The sequence below is a fragment of the Pipistrellus kuhlii genome, unplaced genomic scaffold (genome assembly GCF_014108245.1).
Source record: "Pipistrellus kuhlii isolate mPipKuh1 unplaced genomic scaffold, mPipKuh1.p scaffold_m20_p_17, whole genome shotgun sequence".
In the NCBI taxonomy this organism is placed as follows: domain Eukaryota; kingdom Metazoa; phylum Chordata; class Mammalia; order Chiroptera; family Vespertilionidae; genus Pipistrellus; species Pipistrellus kuhlii.
This window is the reverse complement of record NW_023425482.1, coordinates 3,594,597-3,611,152: the sequence shown is the minus strand read 5'-3', so window position 1 is coordinate 3,611,152 and position 16,556 is coordinate 3,594,597. Positions and strand designations below refer to the sequence as shown.

General features: G+C 43.6%; 2 protein-coding genes across 4 annotated transcripts in view; one reads left to right on the top strand and one right to left on the bottom strand.

Moving 5' to 3' along the window:
• Positions 1-28: 28 nt before the first annotated feature.
• On the top strand, positions 29-2,942 carry FAAP24 (FA core complex associated protein 24). The gene is made up of 6 exons (XM_036440616.2): positions 29-72; positions 252-372; positions 487-626; positions 811-963; positions 1,987-2,841; positions 2,877-2,942. Exons 2-5 carry the CDS (start codon positions 267-269, stop codon positions 2,233-2,235), a joined length of 648 nt encoding a protein of 215 aa, XP_036296509.1. The 5' UTR covers positions 29-72; positions 252-266; the 3' UTR covers positions 2,236-2,841; positions 2,877-2,942.
• Positions 2,943-3,410: 468 nt separating this feature from the next.
• Positions 3,411-16,556, bottom strand: part of RHPN2 (rhophilin Rho GTPase binding protein 2) — a 55,126-nt gene continuing 41,980 nt past the window's right edge. Inside the window, exons 10-15 of one of the 3 annotated variants that reach the window (XM_036440614.2) lie at positions 16,205-16,324; positions 14,604-14,798; positions 12,433-12,509; positions 11,769-11,915; positions 11,325-11,480; positions 3,411-4,717 (exon numbers count right to left, since the gene is read on the bottom strand). In XM_036440614.2, the coding sequence (XP_036296507.1) occupies positions 4,454-4,717; positions 11,325-11,480; positions 11,769-11,915; positions 12,433-12,509; positions 14,604-14,798; positions 16,205-16,324 (959 nt within the window). In that variant the 3' untranslated portion in view covers positions 3,411-4,453. The remainder of the gene's footprint in view (positions 4,718-11,324; positions 11,481-11,768; positions 11,916-12,432; positions 12,510-14,603; positions 14,799-16,204; positions 16,325-16,556) is intronic. The other 2 variants (XM_036440615.2, XM_045582577.1) reach the window with 2 other exon arrangements.

The following is a 16,556-nucleotide window of genomic DNA, read 5'->3' as shown; positions in this document are numbered from 1 at the left end:
GGGCAAGACGAGAGGAGGCAACTGTGCAGCCCGGGCGCGGAAGGAGGAGCTGGGGTGTGAGTAGTCGGGCAGGTGACGAAAACGCGGGCCTGGGCCTCCAGGACAGGAATCTCCTGGTTCTTAGGCTTTGGCAAGTAATGAGAGAACACTGACGCCCGGCTCCTGCCAAGAGGCCCCGTCCCGGCTTCGAGGGGAATGCGGGGCCATGTGCAGGACAGCCTTGCATATCAGTCTTGCATTTCCCTCTTTAGATCGAGGCTACCGCCATGGAGAGGAACCCCCCTGCTGGCACAGGCCCTGTGCACGTGCCTTTGGGGCACGTGGTTGCCAATGAGAAGTGGCGTGGGTCGCAGCTGGCACAGGGCATACAAGGTCGGTGGGCTGCCCTCTGCAAAAACCCTCTCTTGTTCTCACCCCACTTTTAAAAAAACGTTCAACCAATTGCTACCTTTTTCATTCAAACTTATTTTCATGTCTGCATTTAAGGGAAATTTAAACTTGTTTTTGAAGATGGCCTAGCACCGGTAGATTTTTACTTGTCTGTCAGATCCTGCATTCTTTATGTCACAGAAGCCGATTTGGTGGCAGGAAACAGCTACCGAAAGAGGCTGGTTCGTGTTAGAAATGTAAGTACTGAATTGAAGACACTGACATTGGAAATTAATTTCTAGTCCTCCTTCCTCTTATGTATGGAATAACTTATATAAAACCATTGGCCATTCCAAACGTTTGGAGGGATAGCTGTCTTAAGCCTGAAAGGAATTTTGTTACAAAATGGTTTACTGTTTTGTTTTGTTTTTTTCCTTGAAGTCCAGCAATCTTCAAGGAATTGTGCTAGTTGAAAAAACGCCCACGAGTGAACAGTACTTCCCAGCCATACAGAAGTTTACTGTGCTGGACCTCGGGATGGCATTGCTTCCAGTGGCCAGCCAGATGGAAGCGTCCTGCGTCATTGTCCAGTTAGTAAGTGCTGCTTCCTGCTCCTCTGTAAGAGCCCTCTCTTGAGGATTCTCAACTGACCTTCATGGATCTTTCAGCAGCTTTGTTCGTTACGGTTTCTTCCTAAGCTCATCAATGCAATCCAGTCATTCTGTGTTGCTTCATAGAACCTTTTTGAGGAATTTAAGTCCAGAAGCTGCCCCTGCAACCAGCTGAGTTTGATACCTATTTTAGGCAACTGTTTACAAAGTGAACAAGTTGGAGACTTGATTTGAGACTCCCAGGCTGTGATGACTCCATCATTAATTACTCTGCATTGATGCTGGGGAAAAGATCCTCTAGCAGTTGCTTTGCCTCATCCCCACATATCTTATTAGCATTCAGTGTGCAAGGTAATGTTGTTTTTAAACCTTGTTGAAGATTATTCAACTTGATCGTACGTCAGAATTCTGTGGAGAAACTTTTCAAAATAGCAATACATGAGCCTTACCTCAGACCAGTTAAAAATCAGAATGTGGGAGTAGGGCTTAAGCATCGATTTGTGTTATGTTGTTGATGTTAAATCTTCTCCTCTGATGTGCAGCTAAGATTGGGAACTAAATTGTTCACAGATCCCTCCATGCTCTCTGCCACGTTTCTTGTTTTACTATTCCTAACTTTCCTTGATGTAGTGCTATTGTCTGCCTTCCTGTATCCATAACTGAAGACTGGGTTTCTCCTTTGACAGGCAGGTCTGATTTAGACATAGTCATCACTTAATCTCATACAACTGAAACACTTCTCAGTGGATCATAGGGCAAGTTTGAATTCCTCAGAGTATGTTCTCATTGGTTTTATCCTAACCCTTCTGGAAACCCAAGTTTTTACTTTTAAAAATTTTATCTCTACTCCTTTGTGTAGTCATATGGTCCACCTTTCAATAGTTTTGCTGATGAAAAATTGCGTTCATGATATGAAAACATTTGTAGTGAAAAGTTGAACCAAATAGAAAAACTGAAACTGTTAGTCCTCTAGAGGGTGCTCACGTGCTCTTTAATTTCCTTTTAGGTTCAAGAGCAAACCAAAGAACCCAGTAAGAATCCTTTTCTCAGGAAGCAGCAGGCTCGGCTCTCTGAGCCGTTCTTACTTCGAACTGTGCAGCAGATCCCAGGAGTGGGGAAAGTGAAAGCTTCCCTGCTGCTTCAGAAGTTCCCGAGTCTCCTGCAGCTAAGCAATGCTTCCATCCGAGACCTGGAGCAGGTCGTTGGGCAGGCAGCAGCTCAGCAAATTCATGCGTTCTTCACACAGTCCCGGTGACAGCTCTTACCACAGCATCTGCTACGGTTCTACTTTACACCAACTGCAGGCTCTTGTTTTCTTTTCACATTTAAAAATCAAGAAAAAAAGATTTCCTCTCATAACTAGTGAAAGATGAGGGGAGGCCTGAGTGGACCCTGCCAGCTGTCCTGTGCTGCTCCATGTGCTGGCATTTAAGTTGGTGCTGCCTGGCTCTGCTACCAGGAAGAGGGCCAGTGGCGATCTTCCTAAGAGAGTCCCTAGAATTAGAGACTCTGATTGATAAAAAAGCCAGCTTGGGCAGATTTGAATGTGTGACCTTGACCTATATCTGTAATGGAAAGATCTTATCAGGTTTCAGTGGATATGACCTTCTAAAGGAGACAGACCTACAATGAAGCACTGTGTACCATAAGCCCCTTGTTCCTGGTGGCAAAGCCACTGCTCTTCAGGTCTGGTCTTAAGGGTTGCTGCCATTGTAAATAAATTGTACAGCCTTTGTGTTTCCTCCCTCAATCGCTTCCTTTATGATGGCTGCAATTGTTTATAATCACTGGGCACATCTGAACACAGAAAGCCTGGAGTGTAGAGTACCCACTTAAAGATGAAAAACCGAAGTGTGTGTGTGTGTGTGTGTGTGGGTGGGTGGGGGGAGGGGGCAGGGGAAGAATTGGGGGGGAGTGGGAGTGTGTTTGTAAATGTATAGCCAACAATGTGAAGATACATAGGCAAATGGCAGGCAGCTGTGTCCAGAAAGAAGAGCTGGGGATCAAAAGGTACACCTGCCTATACAAAAAGTAAATACTGCCCTCACCAGTTTTGCTCAGTGGTTAGAGCGTGAACCCTGAACCCACGGTTCTCATTCCCAGTCAAGGGTATGTACCTCAGTTGCAGGCTCAATCCTGCTCCAGTCAGGGCACATGAGGGGGGTAACCAATTGATGTCTCTCTCTCTCTCCCTCCCTCCTTCCCACTCTCCCTTTCATTCTTTCTAAATCCAATGAAAAAAATATCCTTGGGTGAAGATTAAGTAAATAAAATAAAATTAAATATGTTTTCAAAGATACTAAGATAACTTGAAAGTCCAGTTTTATGAAATGTTAGTAATTTTAAAAAAACCACACAAATCATTTGTGCATTAATATAGAAGCATTTTGAAAGGAGAGAACTGAAGTGAAAAAAATAAAAAACATTAACTCAGGCAAATGAATCTGTTTATTTAAATATTTACACAAAAATGCCCTAAGAGCAGTGGATACACTTTCCCAAAGGTGTTGCTTCCCTTTTGATATTGCACACTAGAGAATATTTTAAATTCTTGTTAATTCTCAAAATTAGATCTCAATGCTATGTTTTTAAACTATATAACTTGTGCTATGTCAACAGTGAATCTTATTAGAATCACAGTATCATCCAGCTTATAGCATGAGAAATCAACTGGTAAGAATGTCATTTTAGGAAGTCAAATGAATCATTTACATCAGTACCTTCTAAAATTCAACCCACTTAAAAGACTTAAAATATACATCTATGTACTTTCTACTTTAAACAAAATGAAAAATGTTTTGAGTATCAAACAGTATATTATCTACCTTGTAGACAGCATCTTCATCTAACACTGCCACTGTGTTAGCAACTTGTAAATGACATGTAACTAGAAGGGTGCTCCAAAATGGTTTTATCTAATAAGTCATGACAAATTTGATACTAGACTTTATCTGGAAATAGCATTCATATTATATAGAAATAATAGTAAAATCTTGACATTTTAGGTTAATGAAGTCCCCTTAGAAAGCAGCTCTTTGTAACCCTTTTAGTAATACTAATTAAAACCCATCCATATAGTCCCTTGACTGCCTTCATTTGGGCTCATCTAGATTTTGGATTAAGGAATGATCTATTACCCAATTTATATGGAAACTGACATATAAGACCAATATAGGTAACCCCAATTTAACTCTGATGGTAACTAAGTCATAATTGTAGCCATTAAAAATTGCCATATTTTCATTGCTATTCTATTTCTAATACGTTGTGTAATAAATAACGTGCAGCAATATGGTGACAATCCTTGAATAAATTTGTTTTCCACACATTTCTGTAAGTTCCTTGTTACTTTCACTCATAGACATCCATTGTAAGGTTACACTGAGAAAACAGGATTGAGGCTATTTAGAAATTTCCCATTATGGCACAAATATGAAGGCCTTGCCAGCACTGGAAACGTTTGGGACTGAGCGTTAGTACAAAGAACTGTCGGAGGTAAGGAGGCTGAGAGGAGCGGGGAGCTTCTTCTTGACATGAGGCCTGACAACCCCAACCGATGGGAGGGACAAGGTGCTGGCGGACTTCTGTCTGTTCTTGCTGGTACCCCAGCTCAAGAAAGAGAGCTTTTTCGAGATTTTCTTCGTTTTATCAGTCTTATCATCATCATCATCTATGGCTAAGCAGATCATGGAGTAAGTTTTCTGCATCCCCACAGAGTATGTGGCACATTTATTATGCTGCACGTAGAGAAGGAAGAAAAGAGTGTTAGAAACCCTCAAGATATCTGATAAGTGACTGCAAAGTTTGAGACACATCCTCTTTAAGATTCAGTTGACAAAATTCTGAAACTCAGATGACTAATCCTTATATTGATTTAGGTTTTTAAAAACAAGGGCAGTTTTTAAGGAATACATTCACTTTTTAAGGTTCTTATATTTGAAAAAGTAATACATACTCATGATCAACAATATGAAAATACATATAGTGAACAATAAATGTTACTCCTATCTTTGCTCCAGGCCCTTCTGAGTTACACATGATTTCTGTTGCACTTTTGGAGATAATGTTCATAAACAGGTAATGATATGTGCATAAGTATATGTCACCATTTAATCTTATTTAAAAGGAACACACTATACACACTGACTGGTTTGCACTCTGCTTTCTTCACTTAACATATCTTGGATTTCAGTCTATGCCATTAGATATAGCAAAACTTCATTCTCTTTAAAGACAATATCGAATCCACAGTGAGGATGCCAATTAACTTTTCCCCCAATTTTAAGAGTATAGTCCTTAGTATTATATACATTCCCTTGTGGTGGTGCAACCATCACCACTGTTCACCTCCAGAACTTGGTCATCTTTGCCAAACAAAAGTGTACCTATTAAATCCAACTTTTAAAGGACTGTATAGGACTCCAATAGAAAATCTAAAGAAACTTGTTTTCTAAACACGTCCGTGTGGGTTATTGTAGGGAGCAGCCATAGGGTTAAGTCTCGAACTGACCTGTGGCAGGGCCACAAACAAGTACCAGCTTGGAGGGCAGAGCCCTCTAAATTAAATTTAACAATATAGCCCTCCCTAGTTCCTTCCCAGGTAGCTAATGGGCTGTGTGAGGTGCAGCAAGTGCTGCCAAAACAAGTGAAACTCATGAGAACATTGTAAACATGCTGACCACTCCCCTTGTTTTGATCTCACTATAAAATAAAGCCTCAGCTTACAAGCTGGGTCTTTGTCCACATCCAGGCCCAGGAGATCCACCGAGCCCCAGCTGTATTCTCTTGTCTATCTTTTCTTTAATCCTTCACCACCCCTCCTCAGGCTCACCTAACCCTTGGCTGTGCTGGCGCCGCACAGGTTATCACCTGCTTGTAGGGCTTGCCTAACAGTGAGATTGCTTTGTTCACCAAATGTTTATCAAACATCTCTGTTCCAGGCACTGAAATCAGGCCATTTATGTTAAGTATACATACAACAGACCTAAGTGGTTGGGTACATTGTTCATAATATAAATCAAGGAATTTGAGTGATGCAGCAATAAAGGAGGGTATTCACTATAAAATGTCCCTCTTCACTATAAAATACATGGCTCCTTTGGATAAGATCCTGCTCCCTTTCCTATAAAACTGCCATTAATCCCAAAAGATCTACAGGACACACGTGCTCTCAAAAACAATAAGACAAACTCCTGGAGGCAGATTTAATACCTGCAAACATTTTCAACCTTCAACCCGATTAAAGTCCATTATACAGAATAACCCCTCCCTGGAAACAATTCCCTTACCCAATTCCACCAGTAAATGTCAACTCTAATTCAACACTCACTGCCTCCCCCACATCTGCACCTAAACAGATGCCCTTACTGGAGGATATTTACCAAGCTGACTGGCTTCCCTTGACATTCTAACCCTGATCCCAAAGCTTTACTGGGCACCCCATTACCTGGCACTCCTACATTTCCCCAGTAACTTTATTTCTTTTCTCCTAGATACCTTCTCTCAAGCCCCGCACATGCCTCCTGATACCCTTGCCTTACATGTAATTGCATCTGTCCACAAAGAAAAGCCCTCTGGTGTACCTGGATCTCATGCGCTGTCTTCCTCCAGGTTTTCCCTCCTTGCACAGGTCTCCCAAACCTTTCCCACACAAGCTTGCTGTTACCTACACACACCACCACCACCTTCTTTGAAAAGCTTCCCTTTCCTCTTTCCCTAGGTCCGCCTCTCACCCCAGCTGCCACCCCAATGGCTCTGCTCCCTTAGGTCTTCCCTTCCCCCATTCATTTGTTTTCCTCTCATCTTCCTGGGGCTTTATGGAACTCTCAGGGTTTTATGGAGCAGTTTGAAACCATAGCTCTATGCCTTAACTGATTTAGCTCAGTGGATAGAGTAGGGTCCCAGGTTCGATTCCAGTCATGGGCATGTATGTACCTTGGTTGCGGGCAGCTGATCAATGTTTCTAATTGTCTCTCCCTCTCCCTTTTCTCTGTAAAAATCAATAAAATAGCTTTAAAAAAAAAAAAAAGAAGAAGAAGAAGAAAAGAAAAGAAAGAAAGAAACTATAGCCCTAGTCAACTTCTACATTACATGGATGAGCAAACTGAGGCCAAGGAAGGGGTATTAACCTACGGAAGACTACATAGCTTGTTAATAGCAGAGAAGGCCTGATTCCAGTTCTTTTTGATTCCATGCCTAGGATTCCACTATATCAGCAGTTTTCAAAAATATGCTCCACAAAGGAGTCCCAGGGGATACCCACTGTGATCCAGAGAGAATGTGTTTTTTGGGGCGGGGGGAGGGGGAGGAAAGGCCGATAATCAATTCAGCAGAGCTCTCAGCTCTATTCTCGTTATTTGGTTTTGTTTGAAGAAAAGGTTTAGCAGTTAAAAACAATGCTCATGCCTGGCTGGTGTGGCTCAGTGGTTGAGTGTCGATCTATGAACCAAGAGGTCATGGTTCAATTCCCTGTCAGGGCACATGCCGAGCTGCAAGCTCGGTCCCCAGTGTGGAGTGTGCAGGAGGCAGCCAATTAATGTTTCTCTCTCATTATTGATGTTTCTATCTCTCTCCCTTCCTCTCTGAAATAAATAAAAATATATTTAAAAAACAAACAAACAAAAACCAATGCTCAAATGTTATTATCTAGAAACCTTGCTGGGAGGAAGGATTAACCACATAGTAATGGTTATTATAACACCTGCCGTATATGAACGGAAACATATCGCATGCCAGGCACTGTTTTCCCCATTTCCCCGAGGCTGAGCTGTCCCCTGAATTGGCCAAAGTCACACAACTGGCAGCAAAGCCAGGACTCAAATCTAGGCAGATCCTTGGTTTTCACCACCACTCCCTTAGCCGGAAAGAAGCCTTTCCATCTCGGTTCAGGGGCCGGGCCCTGTGAAGCCACGCCTCTCTCTCTGTCGTGCCTCTACTCCAGCTCTTCAGCCCAGAGCCCAGCCTTTGTTCATCCTCCTTTTAGACAAACCTCTTTTCTCTTTCTGGTTAGGATCTTGATCACTTGTCCATCAATTCTATGGAGTCTGCCCCTAAAGTACCATTTCTCATGATCCCCTCTCCCAAGGTGCTCCGTGAATCCACAGACTTTATTTTTTAAATTAAGATACAATTCACATCCCATAAAATTTACCATTTTAATGCAATTCAGTGGTTTTTAGAATATTCACAGCTGTGCAACCACCACTACTATCTAATTTCAGAACCTTTCCAACCCCTCCCCCCGCCCCCAGCCAAGAAACTGTCCATGAGCAGTCACTCCCCATTCCCAATTCCCCAACCCTAGCCCCTGGCAACCACGAATCTACATTCTGTTTCTGTGGACTTTCCTATTTGCACATTTCTTATTGGTGAAATCACACAATCCATTCACTCTCCAACCCTTTGAGTTCTGTTGCCATCTCTCCTTTCGTCTTTTTGTCTAGCTGCCAACTAGACATGCTCCTCCTCCCTCACTCTCCACCCCTTAACTTGTGCAACACGGTGGGCCACTCTCTCCAGGCAGGATTTTCTTCTCTTGATTCAGAAGTACCTTTTGCCCAATCTCTCTGACTCGCCCTCCTCCTCTGCACCACTTCTAACAGACCTCTAGAGTCTAGATGTTTGCAGTGTCTCAGGCCTCACCCCTCACAGGCAATTTCATTCAGTCTCTTCCAGCTTAAATATCATCACTATGCTGAAGATTCTCAAATATCATCACTATGCTGAATGTTCTCAAATATTTACTTCTAGCTCTGACTTCTCCCTTAAACTGAAGATATGAACATCCAGCCACCAACTTTACGTTTATATCTAGATGTCTAATGGCATACGAAACAGTCAAAGCAGAATTCTTTTCTCTCACTTCCACCCCTGTTCCTCATCATTATAAAAAATGACGCAGCCGTTCACGCCAAAAACTAAGGAATCATCTCTCTTTCTACCATCTTTTTTCTTTTTCTTTTTAAACACACATCTGAGATGCAAATCAAAACAACAATGCGGTACCATCTCACACCTGTCAGAATGGCCAACATCAACAAATCAACAAATGACAAGTGTTGGCGAGGTTGTGGAGAAAAAGGAACCCTCGTGCACTGCTGGTGGGAATGTAGACTGGTGCAACCACTATGGAGAACATATGGAGCTTCCACAGAAAACTGAAAATGGAACTCCCATTTGACCCAGTAATCCCACTCCTAGGAATATATCCCAAGAAGCTAGAAACACCAATCAGAAAGGATATATGCACCCCTATGTTCATAGCAGCACAATTTACAAAATAGCTAGGATTTGGAAACAGCCTAGGTGCCCATCAGCAGATGATTGGATCCAAAAACAATGGTACATCTATACAATGGAATACTATGCTGCCATAAAAAAGAAATTCTCATCATTTGCAGCAACCTGGATGGAATTGGAGAACATCATGCTGAGTGAAATAAGCCAGTCAATGAAAGAGAAACACCACATGACCTCACTTATTTATGGATGATAAAGAACATTATAAACTGAAGAACCAAAAGATATAGAGACAGTAAAGCAACAAGCAGACTGTCAAATTACAGTGGGGAGGTTAAGGAGATCTGGGAGAGATAAGAGATCAACCGAAGGACTTGTATACATGCATATAAGTACAACCAAGGGACACAAAACTCTGGGGAGGGAGGACATGTATGGGAGAGGGGGGCAATGGTATATGTACAAAGATAATAATTTAATTTAAAAAAAAACACACATCATCTACAAATTTCTGCAGCTCCACTTGAAAGTATGTCTCAGGTGCATCCAGTTCTCTCCACTGCCATTGCCACCCCTCCTAGTCTAAGCTGCTAGCATCACTGACCTGATGACTGCCTAACCAGCTTACCCTGCTGCCACGTGGCCAGCCTCCAGGCAGATATTCTTCTAAAGTAAACATCCTATCATTTCATTCCCTTCTTCAAAGGTTTAATGGATTCCAAAGTCCCACTGCTGCCAATGAGGCTGTCTCCCTCCCACCTCATTTCCTGTCATCACGATGCTCTAGTCAAAAGGCCCTCTTTTTGTTCCTTCACCGGGAGCTTAATCACGCCACAGGGTCTCTGCACCTGCTGGCCCCCTGCCCAGAATGCTCCTCTTATACCTCTTCAAATACAGAGGTTCCTCCTCGTCACTCCAGTCTTTGTGAAAGTTCTGCCTGAACTTGTCATTATACTCCCTACCCCCAATCATCCTATTATGTCACACCTTTTCTTTGCAGCACTTATCGAAATCACAACCATAATCATTTGCTTATTTAGTGCCAGCTTCGTGGGGGCAGGAACCTTATTTGTCTAGTTCCAGCTGTAGTTCCAACACCTAAGAAGGGCCTGGCACACAGCTAATGCTCAATCAATATTTGCTGAATGAATAAATGAATGTTGTTACAGAGGGAAATCTCTAAGGTACACTGTCAAATGCAGCAAAGTGTGATTCCTTCCACTGGGGGGAAGAAAGGCTATAACTCCACATGAACTTGCACAGGCATCAAACATGTCCCAAGATCTCACAGGGAACAGCAATGTTATCTTTGACAGGTGGAGAGGATCTGTCAAATGACAAGCCTTTTGTACCATTTGAATATATTTTTACTATGAATATGTATTACTTTTGTCATTAAAAAGGATATACTCAGGCTCTAACCAGTTTGGCTCAGTGGATAGAGAGTCAGCCTGCAGACTCAAGGGTCCCAGGTTCAATTCCGGTCAAGGGCATGTACCTTGGTTGCAGGCACATCCCTGGTAGGGAGTGTGCAAGTGGCAGCTGACCGATGTTTCTCTCTCATTGATGTTTCTAACTCTCTATCCCTCTCCTTTCCTCTCTGTAAAAAATCAACAAAGTATATTAATAAAAAAAATTTAAAAAAAGGATATACTCAGGTCCAGCTGGCATGGCTCAGTAGTTGAGGTTGACCTATATACCAGGAGGTGACGGTTTGATTCCTGATCAGGGCACATGCCAGGGTTGTGGGCTAGATCCCTAGTAGGGGCCTGCAGGAGGCAGTGGATCAATGATTCTCTCATTATTGATGTTTCTATCTCTTGCTCTCTCTCTCCCTTTCTCTCTGATATCAATAAAAAAATTTTTAAAAGGATATAATCTGGAAAACAAGGCTATTGGTTATTTTATCTACAGGATCAATAATACAAGTTTTCTAGAACTCTCTGACCCACGGCAAGCACATCCCAGCAATGGCAAGCTTAGGAGTTCAGTCATTTGTGGCATGCTTCAAATGCAGGCAGGAGGAAGAGGGACCGGGAAAGACCTCTGAGGTTACACCAACTTCACCCCACTTTGCTCTTTACTACCAGGGGTGTCAGCGCTCACCATGGATGAGGTGGAGTCCAGGAGGCTCACAACTTTCATCTCAATGTCGTCCTCGCCAAAGCTCTTCAGCAGTTTCATAACCTCGCTCACGGTCAGCCATTTACAATCCACATTTTGAATGGAAACAATATAATCCCCTTCCTTGACTCCTGCCAGCTACAAAAGTATAATGTAAATAAAAATCAACATTCTGCTCATTCAGTTCCTGGAATCAGTTTCCAAATTCATTAATAAAATAGATATTTGCATAAATTTTCTTTAAGAAATAAAAATCTTTTCCTCTTTAGGCATATGTAACATCCATAGAAGCCTTTTTAATAAAGAAACCCTACGTCATTCACCCACAAGTTTGTTGTTTGGGCAGCTTTCTTTGTATTTTACCAGTTTGACTGCTTGCAAAGATGCCAGTGAGTTTTGCCCCCGCCTAGACCAGCACACACTTACCGCGGCAGAGCAGTAGGGATCCAGGAAGTAGACTTGGACTGGAGAGTTTCCTCTCAAGGTGAACCCTAAGTCCCCCTCTTCTGCGGTGAAGTGAATGCTTCGAGGAGATGTCCATCTCTTGTTAGCCGAGAACACGGACAAAGGACCCTTTGGAACAGAGCATCATTAGCTGTGGGATCTGAAGGCTGAGTCAGGCATTTGAAAGCTAAAGGGAATGTTGCCTTGTTGTCTTTGCAGATGTCATGCAGCTGGCTCAGACTCTAATGTAATGACACCATCTGAGGTAATACATGCTACAGCAGTCATACAAGAACATGAATTGCCATGTTCTCTAAAATAGCCAATATATTTTAAATAAAACTGTCTTACTTAAAATCCCTAATTAAGAAAATCTAAAACAGGGCTGGGGAAACTTTTTTTTCTGCCAAGGGCCATTTGGATATTGATAACATAATTCGAGAGCCAAACAAAATTATCATCTTAAAAATTATGTTGCTATGAAAAAAGCTCCTAAGTTCATTAATTCCGAGTCCTGCCTGCAGTTGCCATAGCAGAGCCAGATGTTCCCCATCCCCGATCTACAATATCTAAAAATAACCTTTTACATACTTGCAACACATAAAAGCTGTCCCTTAGGTCATTATAAAATAAGCACTCAACATACCAATTTCTGGAAGAAGTCTGTTGCGGTCACCTTGGAGAACTGTGGCACTATAATTTCAACCTCTTGCTCAGTTTTAGCTAGAAAATAAGGTTAAAAGAGAGAGTATAAATATTTCTGTAGTTAAAAGTTATCTTCGCTGAAACCGGTTTGGCTCAGTGGATAGAGCGTCAGCCTGTGGACTGAAGGGTCCCGGGTCAAGGGCATGTACTTTGGTTGCGGGCACGTCCCCAGTGCGGGGTGTGCAAGAGGCAGCTGATCGATGTTTCTAACTCTTTATCCCTCTCTCTTCCTCTCTGTGAAAAATCAATAAAATATATTAAAAAAAAAAAAAGTTATCCTCGATGCTGGACAGGTAGCTCAGTTGGTTAGAGCATCATCCCCATATGCCAAGGTTGCAGGTTCAATCCCATCAGGACACATACAAGAAATGACCAATGAGACTGATGGCATGGCTCGGTGGTTGAACATTGAACTATGAACCAGGAGGTCAGGGTTCGGTCATGGTCAGGGCACATGCCAAGGTTGCAGGCTCGATCCCCAGTGGGGGGCATGCAAGAGGCCTCCGATCAATGATTCTCTCTCATCATTAATGTTTCTATCTCTTTCTCCCTCTCCTCCTCTCTGAAATCAATAAAAATGTATTTTTAAAAAGAATCAACCAATTTATGCATAAATAAGTAGGACAACAAATCAATGTCTCTTTATCTCTCTCAAAATAAATTTTAAAAATCAAAGTTCAGGTCTGAATCTTTGCTCTGAAGGGAAGAGGCAGCAAACCTTGCTCATTTATATGTGGAATCTAAAATAGTCCAACTCACCCTGGCCAGTTTTTCTCAGTGGTTAGAGCACTCGCACAGGGGCCAAAAGGTTGCGGGTTCGATTCCGGGCCTTGATTAGGGCACGTGCAGGAGGCAACCAAGTGTCCCTCTCACATCGATATTTCTCTCTTTCTCTCTCCCCTCCCCCTTCAACTGTCTGAAAATCGATGGAAAAAATATCCTCGGGTGAGGATTTTTTTAAAAACCATAATAAAAAAAAAACGAATAAAATAGTCCAACTCATCAAAGCAGAGAGCAGAATGCTAGATGCTAGGGGTAGTGGTAGGGGAAATGAGGAGATATTGGTCAAAGGTACAAAGTCTCAGTTATACAAGATGAGTAAGCTCTAGAGATCTAACTTACGGCATGGTGACTATAGTTAACAATACCATACTGTATACTTAAAATTTGCTAAGAAGGTAAATCTTAAGTGTTTTTTTACAAACACACACTGATGAACGAGGCTGTTTTTTTAAATTTTTTATTGATTTTATTTTTTTAATATACTTTTTAAATTTATTTCAGAGAAAAATGGAGAGGGAGAGATAGAAACATCAATGATGAGAGAGAATCATTGATCAGATGCCTCCTGCACACCCCCTACTGGGGATCGAGCCCACAACTTGGGAATGTGCTCTTGACTGGAATCGAACCTGGAGCCCTTCAGTCTGCAGGCTGACACCCTATCCCCTGAGCTAAACCAGCTAGGGCTCAATGAACTAGGTTTTGAAGAATTCCTCCTGTATCCCCTGGTTCTACTATATCAATGAAAGTTTTAGGTGCCATTTCATAATAAAAATAACTTTTGTCTCTGAAGAAAAATACATGTTGGTGCTAATAAAAGATGGAGTAAACAGGAGAAGGAGCAAGCCTAGAAGAGAGAATAAGGATGCATTGGTTTTCAAACCAATAAAAGGTTTGATAAAACCAGTTGTAAAAGGCAGATGTCGAAATTATACAAGATGGAATGTGGGTGGGTGTGAAGCATAGCAAAAATGTCAACACGAAAGGGAGTCTCCTGAGTGGAGGTGATGACTGGAACTCCAAGGAGGTTGGGCGACTTTAAGGAAAAGTCAGCAAAGGGGGTGGAGAGGGACGTGAGAATGGACAAGGTGACAGGGCACCCGGACACCGTGAGGAGCAGCAAGGGGCAGGAGGGGAGTCAGAAGCCACCAAGGGGCTGGCAAGGACAAGACTATAAAAAACAACCCTGGATTCAGGCACAAGGAGCATTTTGCTCCTCCCAGTGCCCAGCCCCTGCAGAGTGAGTTAATAAAAGCAGTGTGCCCCACGTGTCACTGCTCCTCACACCGGGCACACTCGGTACCTGGCACAGGCACCCAGATCACTCACAAATAATGTCAGGAGCATCCATCAAGTTCAGCAGGTCATCGTCCTCCTGGTGCTGAGTGTACTTGAGCTGGGATCGCTGGTGTGCCGCGGACAGCACCTCCTGCAGCAGCTCGATGTTGCGGAGCTTCTTGCACAGGCTCACGCCCCTCACGGACTCCTCGTGATGGGTGATGGCTTTGCGCAGATGGGACTTGCCTGCCAACAGGAAAGCAACACCATGTGACAGTGCAGCACAAGTACCTCCAGGAAAGCCAAAGTGCCCAAGGACCAGCCCAGAAAGGTGGGCATTCTCTTTTTTGAAGAATCTGCCCAGATGGCTTAAGTCTCTCTAAAGTGCACGTGCAATGTGCTCATTTACGTACATAAAACAGCCATTCACCATATATTCTCTGAATGTTCTAGGCAGTGGAGATAAAGCAATGCATACATGGAGCTTACATGCTCATGGCTGAAGACAGATAATTAACAAAGCAGTATGCGATGGAATGTGTGGCAATCAGGCTATGGAGAAATGTGAAACTGGGTAGGCAGATGTGGCAAGAGAACACTGGGAATGGAAAGTTGCTCTTCTATGGTGGGTGATCAGGTAAGACCTTTTTGAAGATAACTTTTGAATAAAGCCCCGAAGGAAGTAAGGAAGAAGCCATGATGATATCTATCAGAAGAGCATTCCTGAAAGAAGAAACAGCAAGTGCAAAGGCCCTGGGGCAGGACCATGCCTATGCGTTCAAGGGCAAGGAGCTTGGGAGTGAGGCAGAGAAGGGTAGGAAGTGAGGGCAGAGAGGAGCAGGGGCTGAACCAAGTCCATGCAGGGTGAGGACTTAGCTCCTACTGTGAGTAAGGTGGGAGTCCATCAGGGTGTAAGTAGGGGACTGATGTGACTTGACCTTGTGAATGGACTATGAAGGAGCAAAGAGAAAAGCAGGAAGATCAGCTATGAGGCTTCTGCAAATAGCTGGGCAAGCTGTGTAACCTCTCTGGGACTATTTCCTCGACTGAAATATGGAGATCATGCCATATCTATCTCATAGGATTGTGTGAGGTTCAGCAAGTCTACGTCAGTTTAGTAAATACTCTATGAGTGTGGCTTGGATCAGGGTGTAGGGTGAGAAACAGCTGGCTTTCTAGGTAGAGTCAATGGGATTTGCTAATCAGTTGTGGGGAGAGAGAACAGAGTGAGTCCAGGTTTGTGGTCTGCACACCTAGAAGGATGCAGTTGCCATCACTGAGATGGGGAAACTATGTGGCCGGGTGGGTAGGTAGGGGGAGGGGTGGTAGTGAGACTTGGTAGAGACCAAGCCAGGACAATTCATTATCAGTTCTCAGGTGTGACCTGAGAAAATGAACTACTGTGTCCGTCCCTCCACCTGAGGGGTGATGAAAGACTGTCAAAGCTGTCCACTGGGAGGACTGGCCCTCGCGGAACCTGTGAGAACACAGCTCTGGAAGCCCGGAGAGATGAGAGGACTACGCCTCATGGTTTCTGAGCCCACAATGGCCACAATGACTCTGGACCTCTGCTCTCCAAGCCTTGCCCTGGAGACATGCCTGAGGCTCTGTGAGCAGGACCAGAAGGGAGGGGCGGGAGAGCCCATACACACCCAGCTGCCGGCGCTGGCCCGCGTCTTTCAGCGTGGCCAAGGGCGTCAGCCCCTCCGGCATGAGGTCGTAGAGCTGGGACAGGCACTTCTCCTGGTGGTCCTCGTCCGCACCCGGCTTCACTGCAACAAGAGCCGGGATGAGTCCCTTCCCGCGCACTCGGCTGAGGGCTCCGGAGACGGCACCACAGGCCCCTTAGAGGTTTCTCTTCCAACCACATCTTCAGCTTTTACAAGGCACTTGGGATACAAGACAACAGGTCTCCTTCCTGCCCCTGGATAAACTCCACAAGTCCTTGCATATTTAGGGCTCATAATTTGGTTTTGAGGTCCCGCTTTCAACCCCTCCAACCCA

Bases quoted from the DNA above. Each gene is read 5' to 3' on its own strand.
- FAAP24 (XM_036440616.2), top strand. From the start codon at position 267: ATGGAGAGGAACCCCCCTGCTGGCACAGGCCCTGTGCACGTGCCTTTG. The intron at 627-810 runs GTAAGTACTGAA...TTTTCCTTGAAG, and splicing joins GGCTGGTTCGTGTTAGAAAT to TCCAGCAATCTTCAAGGAAT. The intron at 964-1,986 runs GTAAGTGCTGCT...ATTTCCTTTTAG, and splicing joins CCTGCGTCATTGTCCAGTTA to GTTCAAGAGCAAACCAAAGA.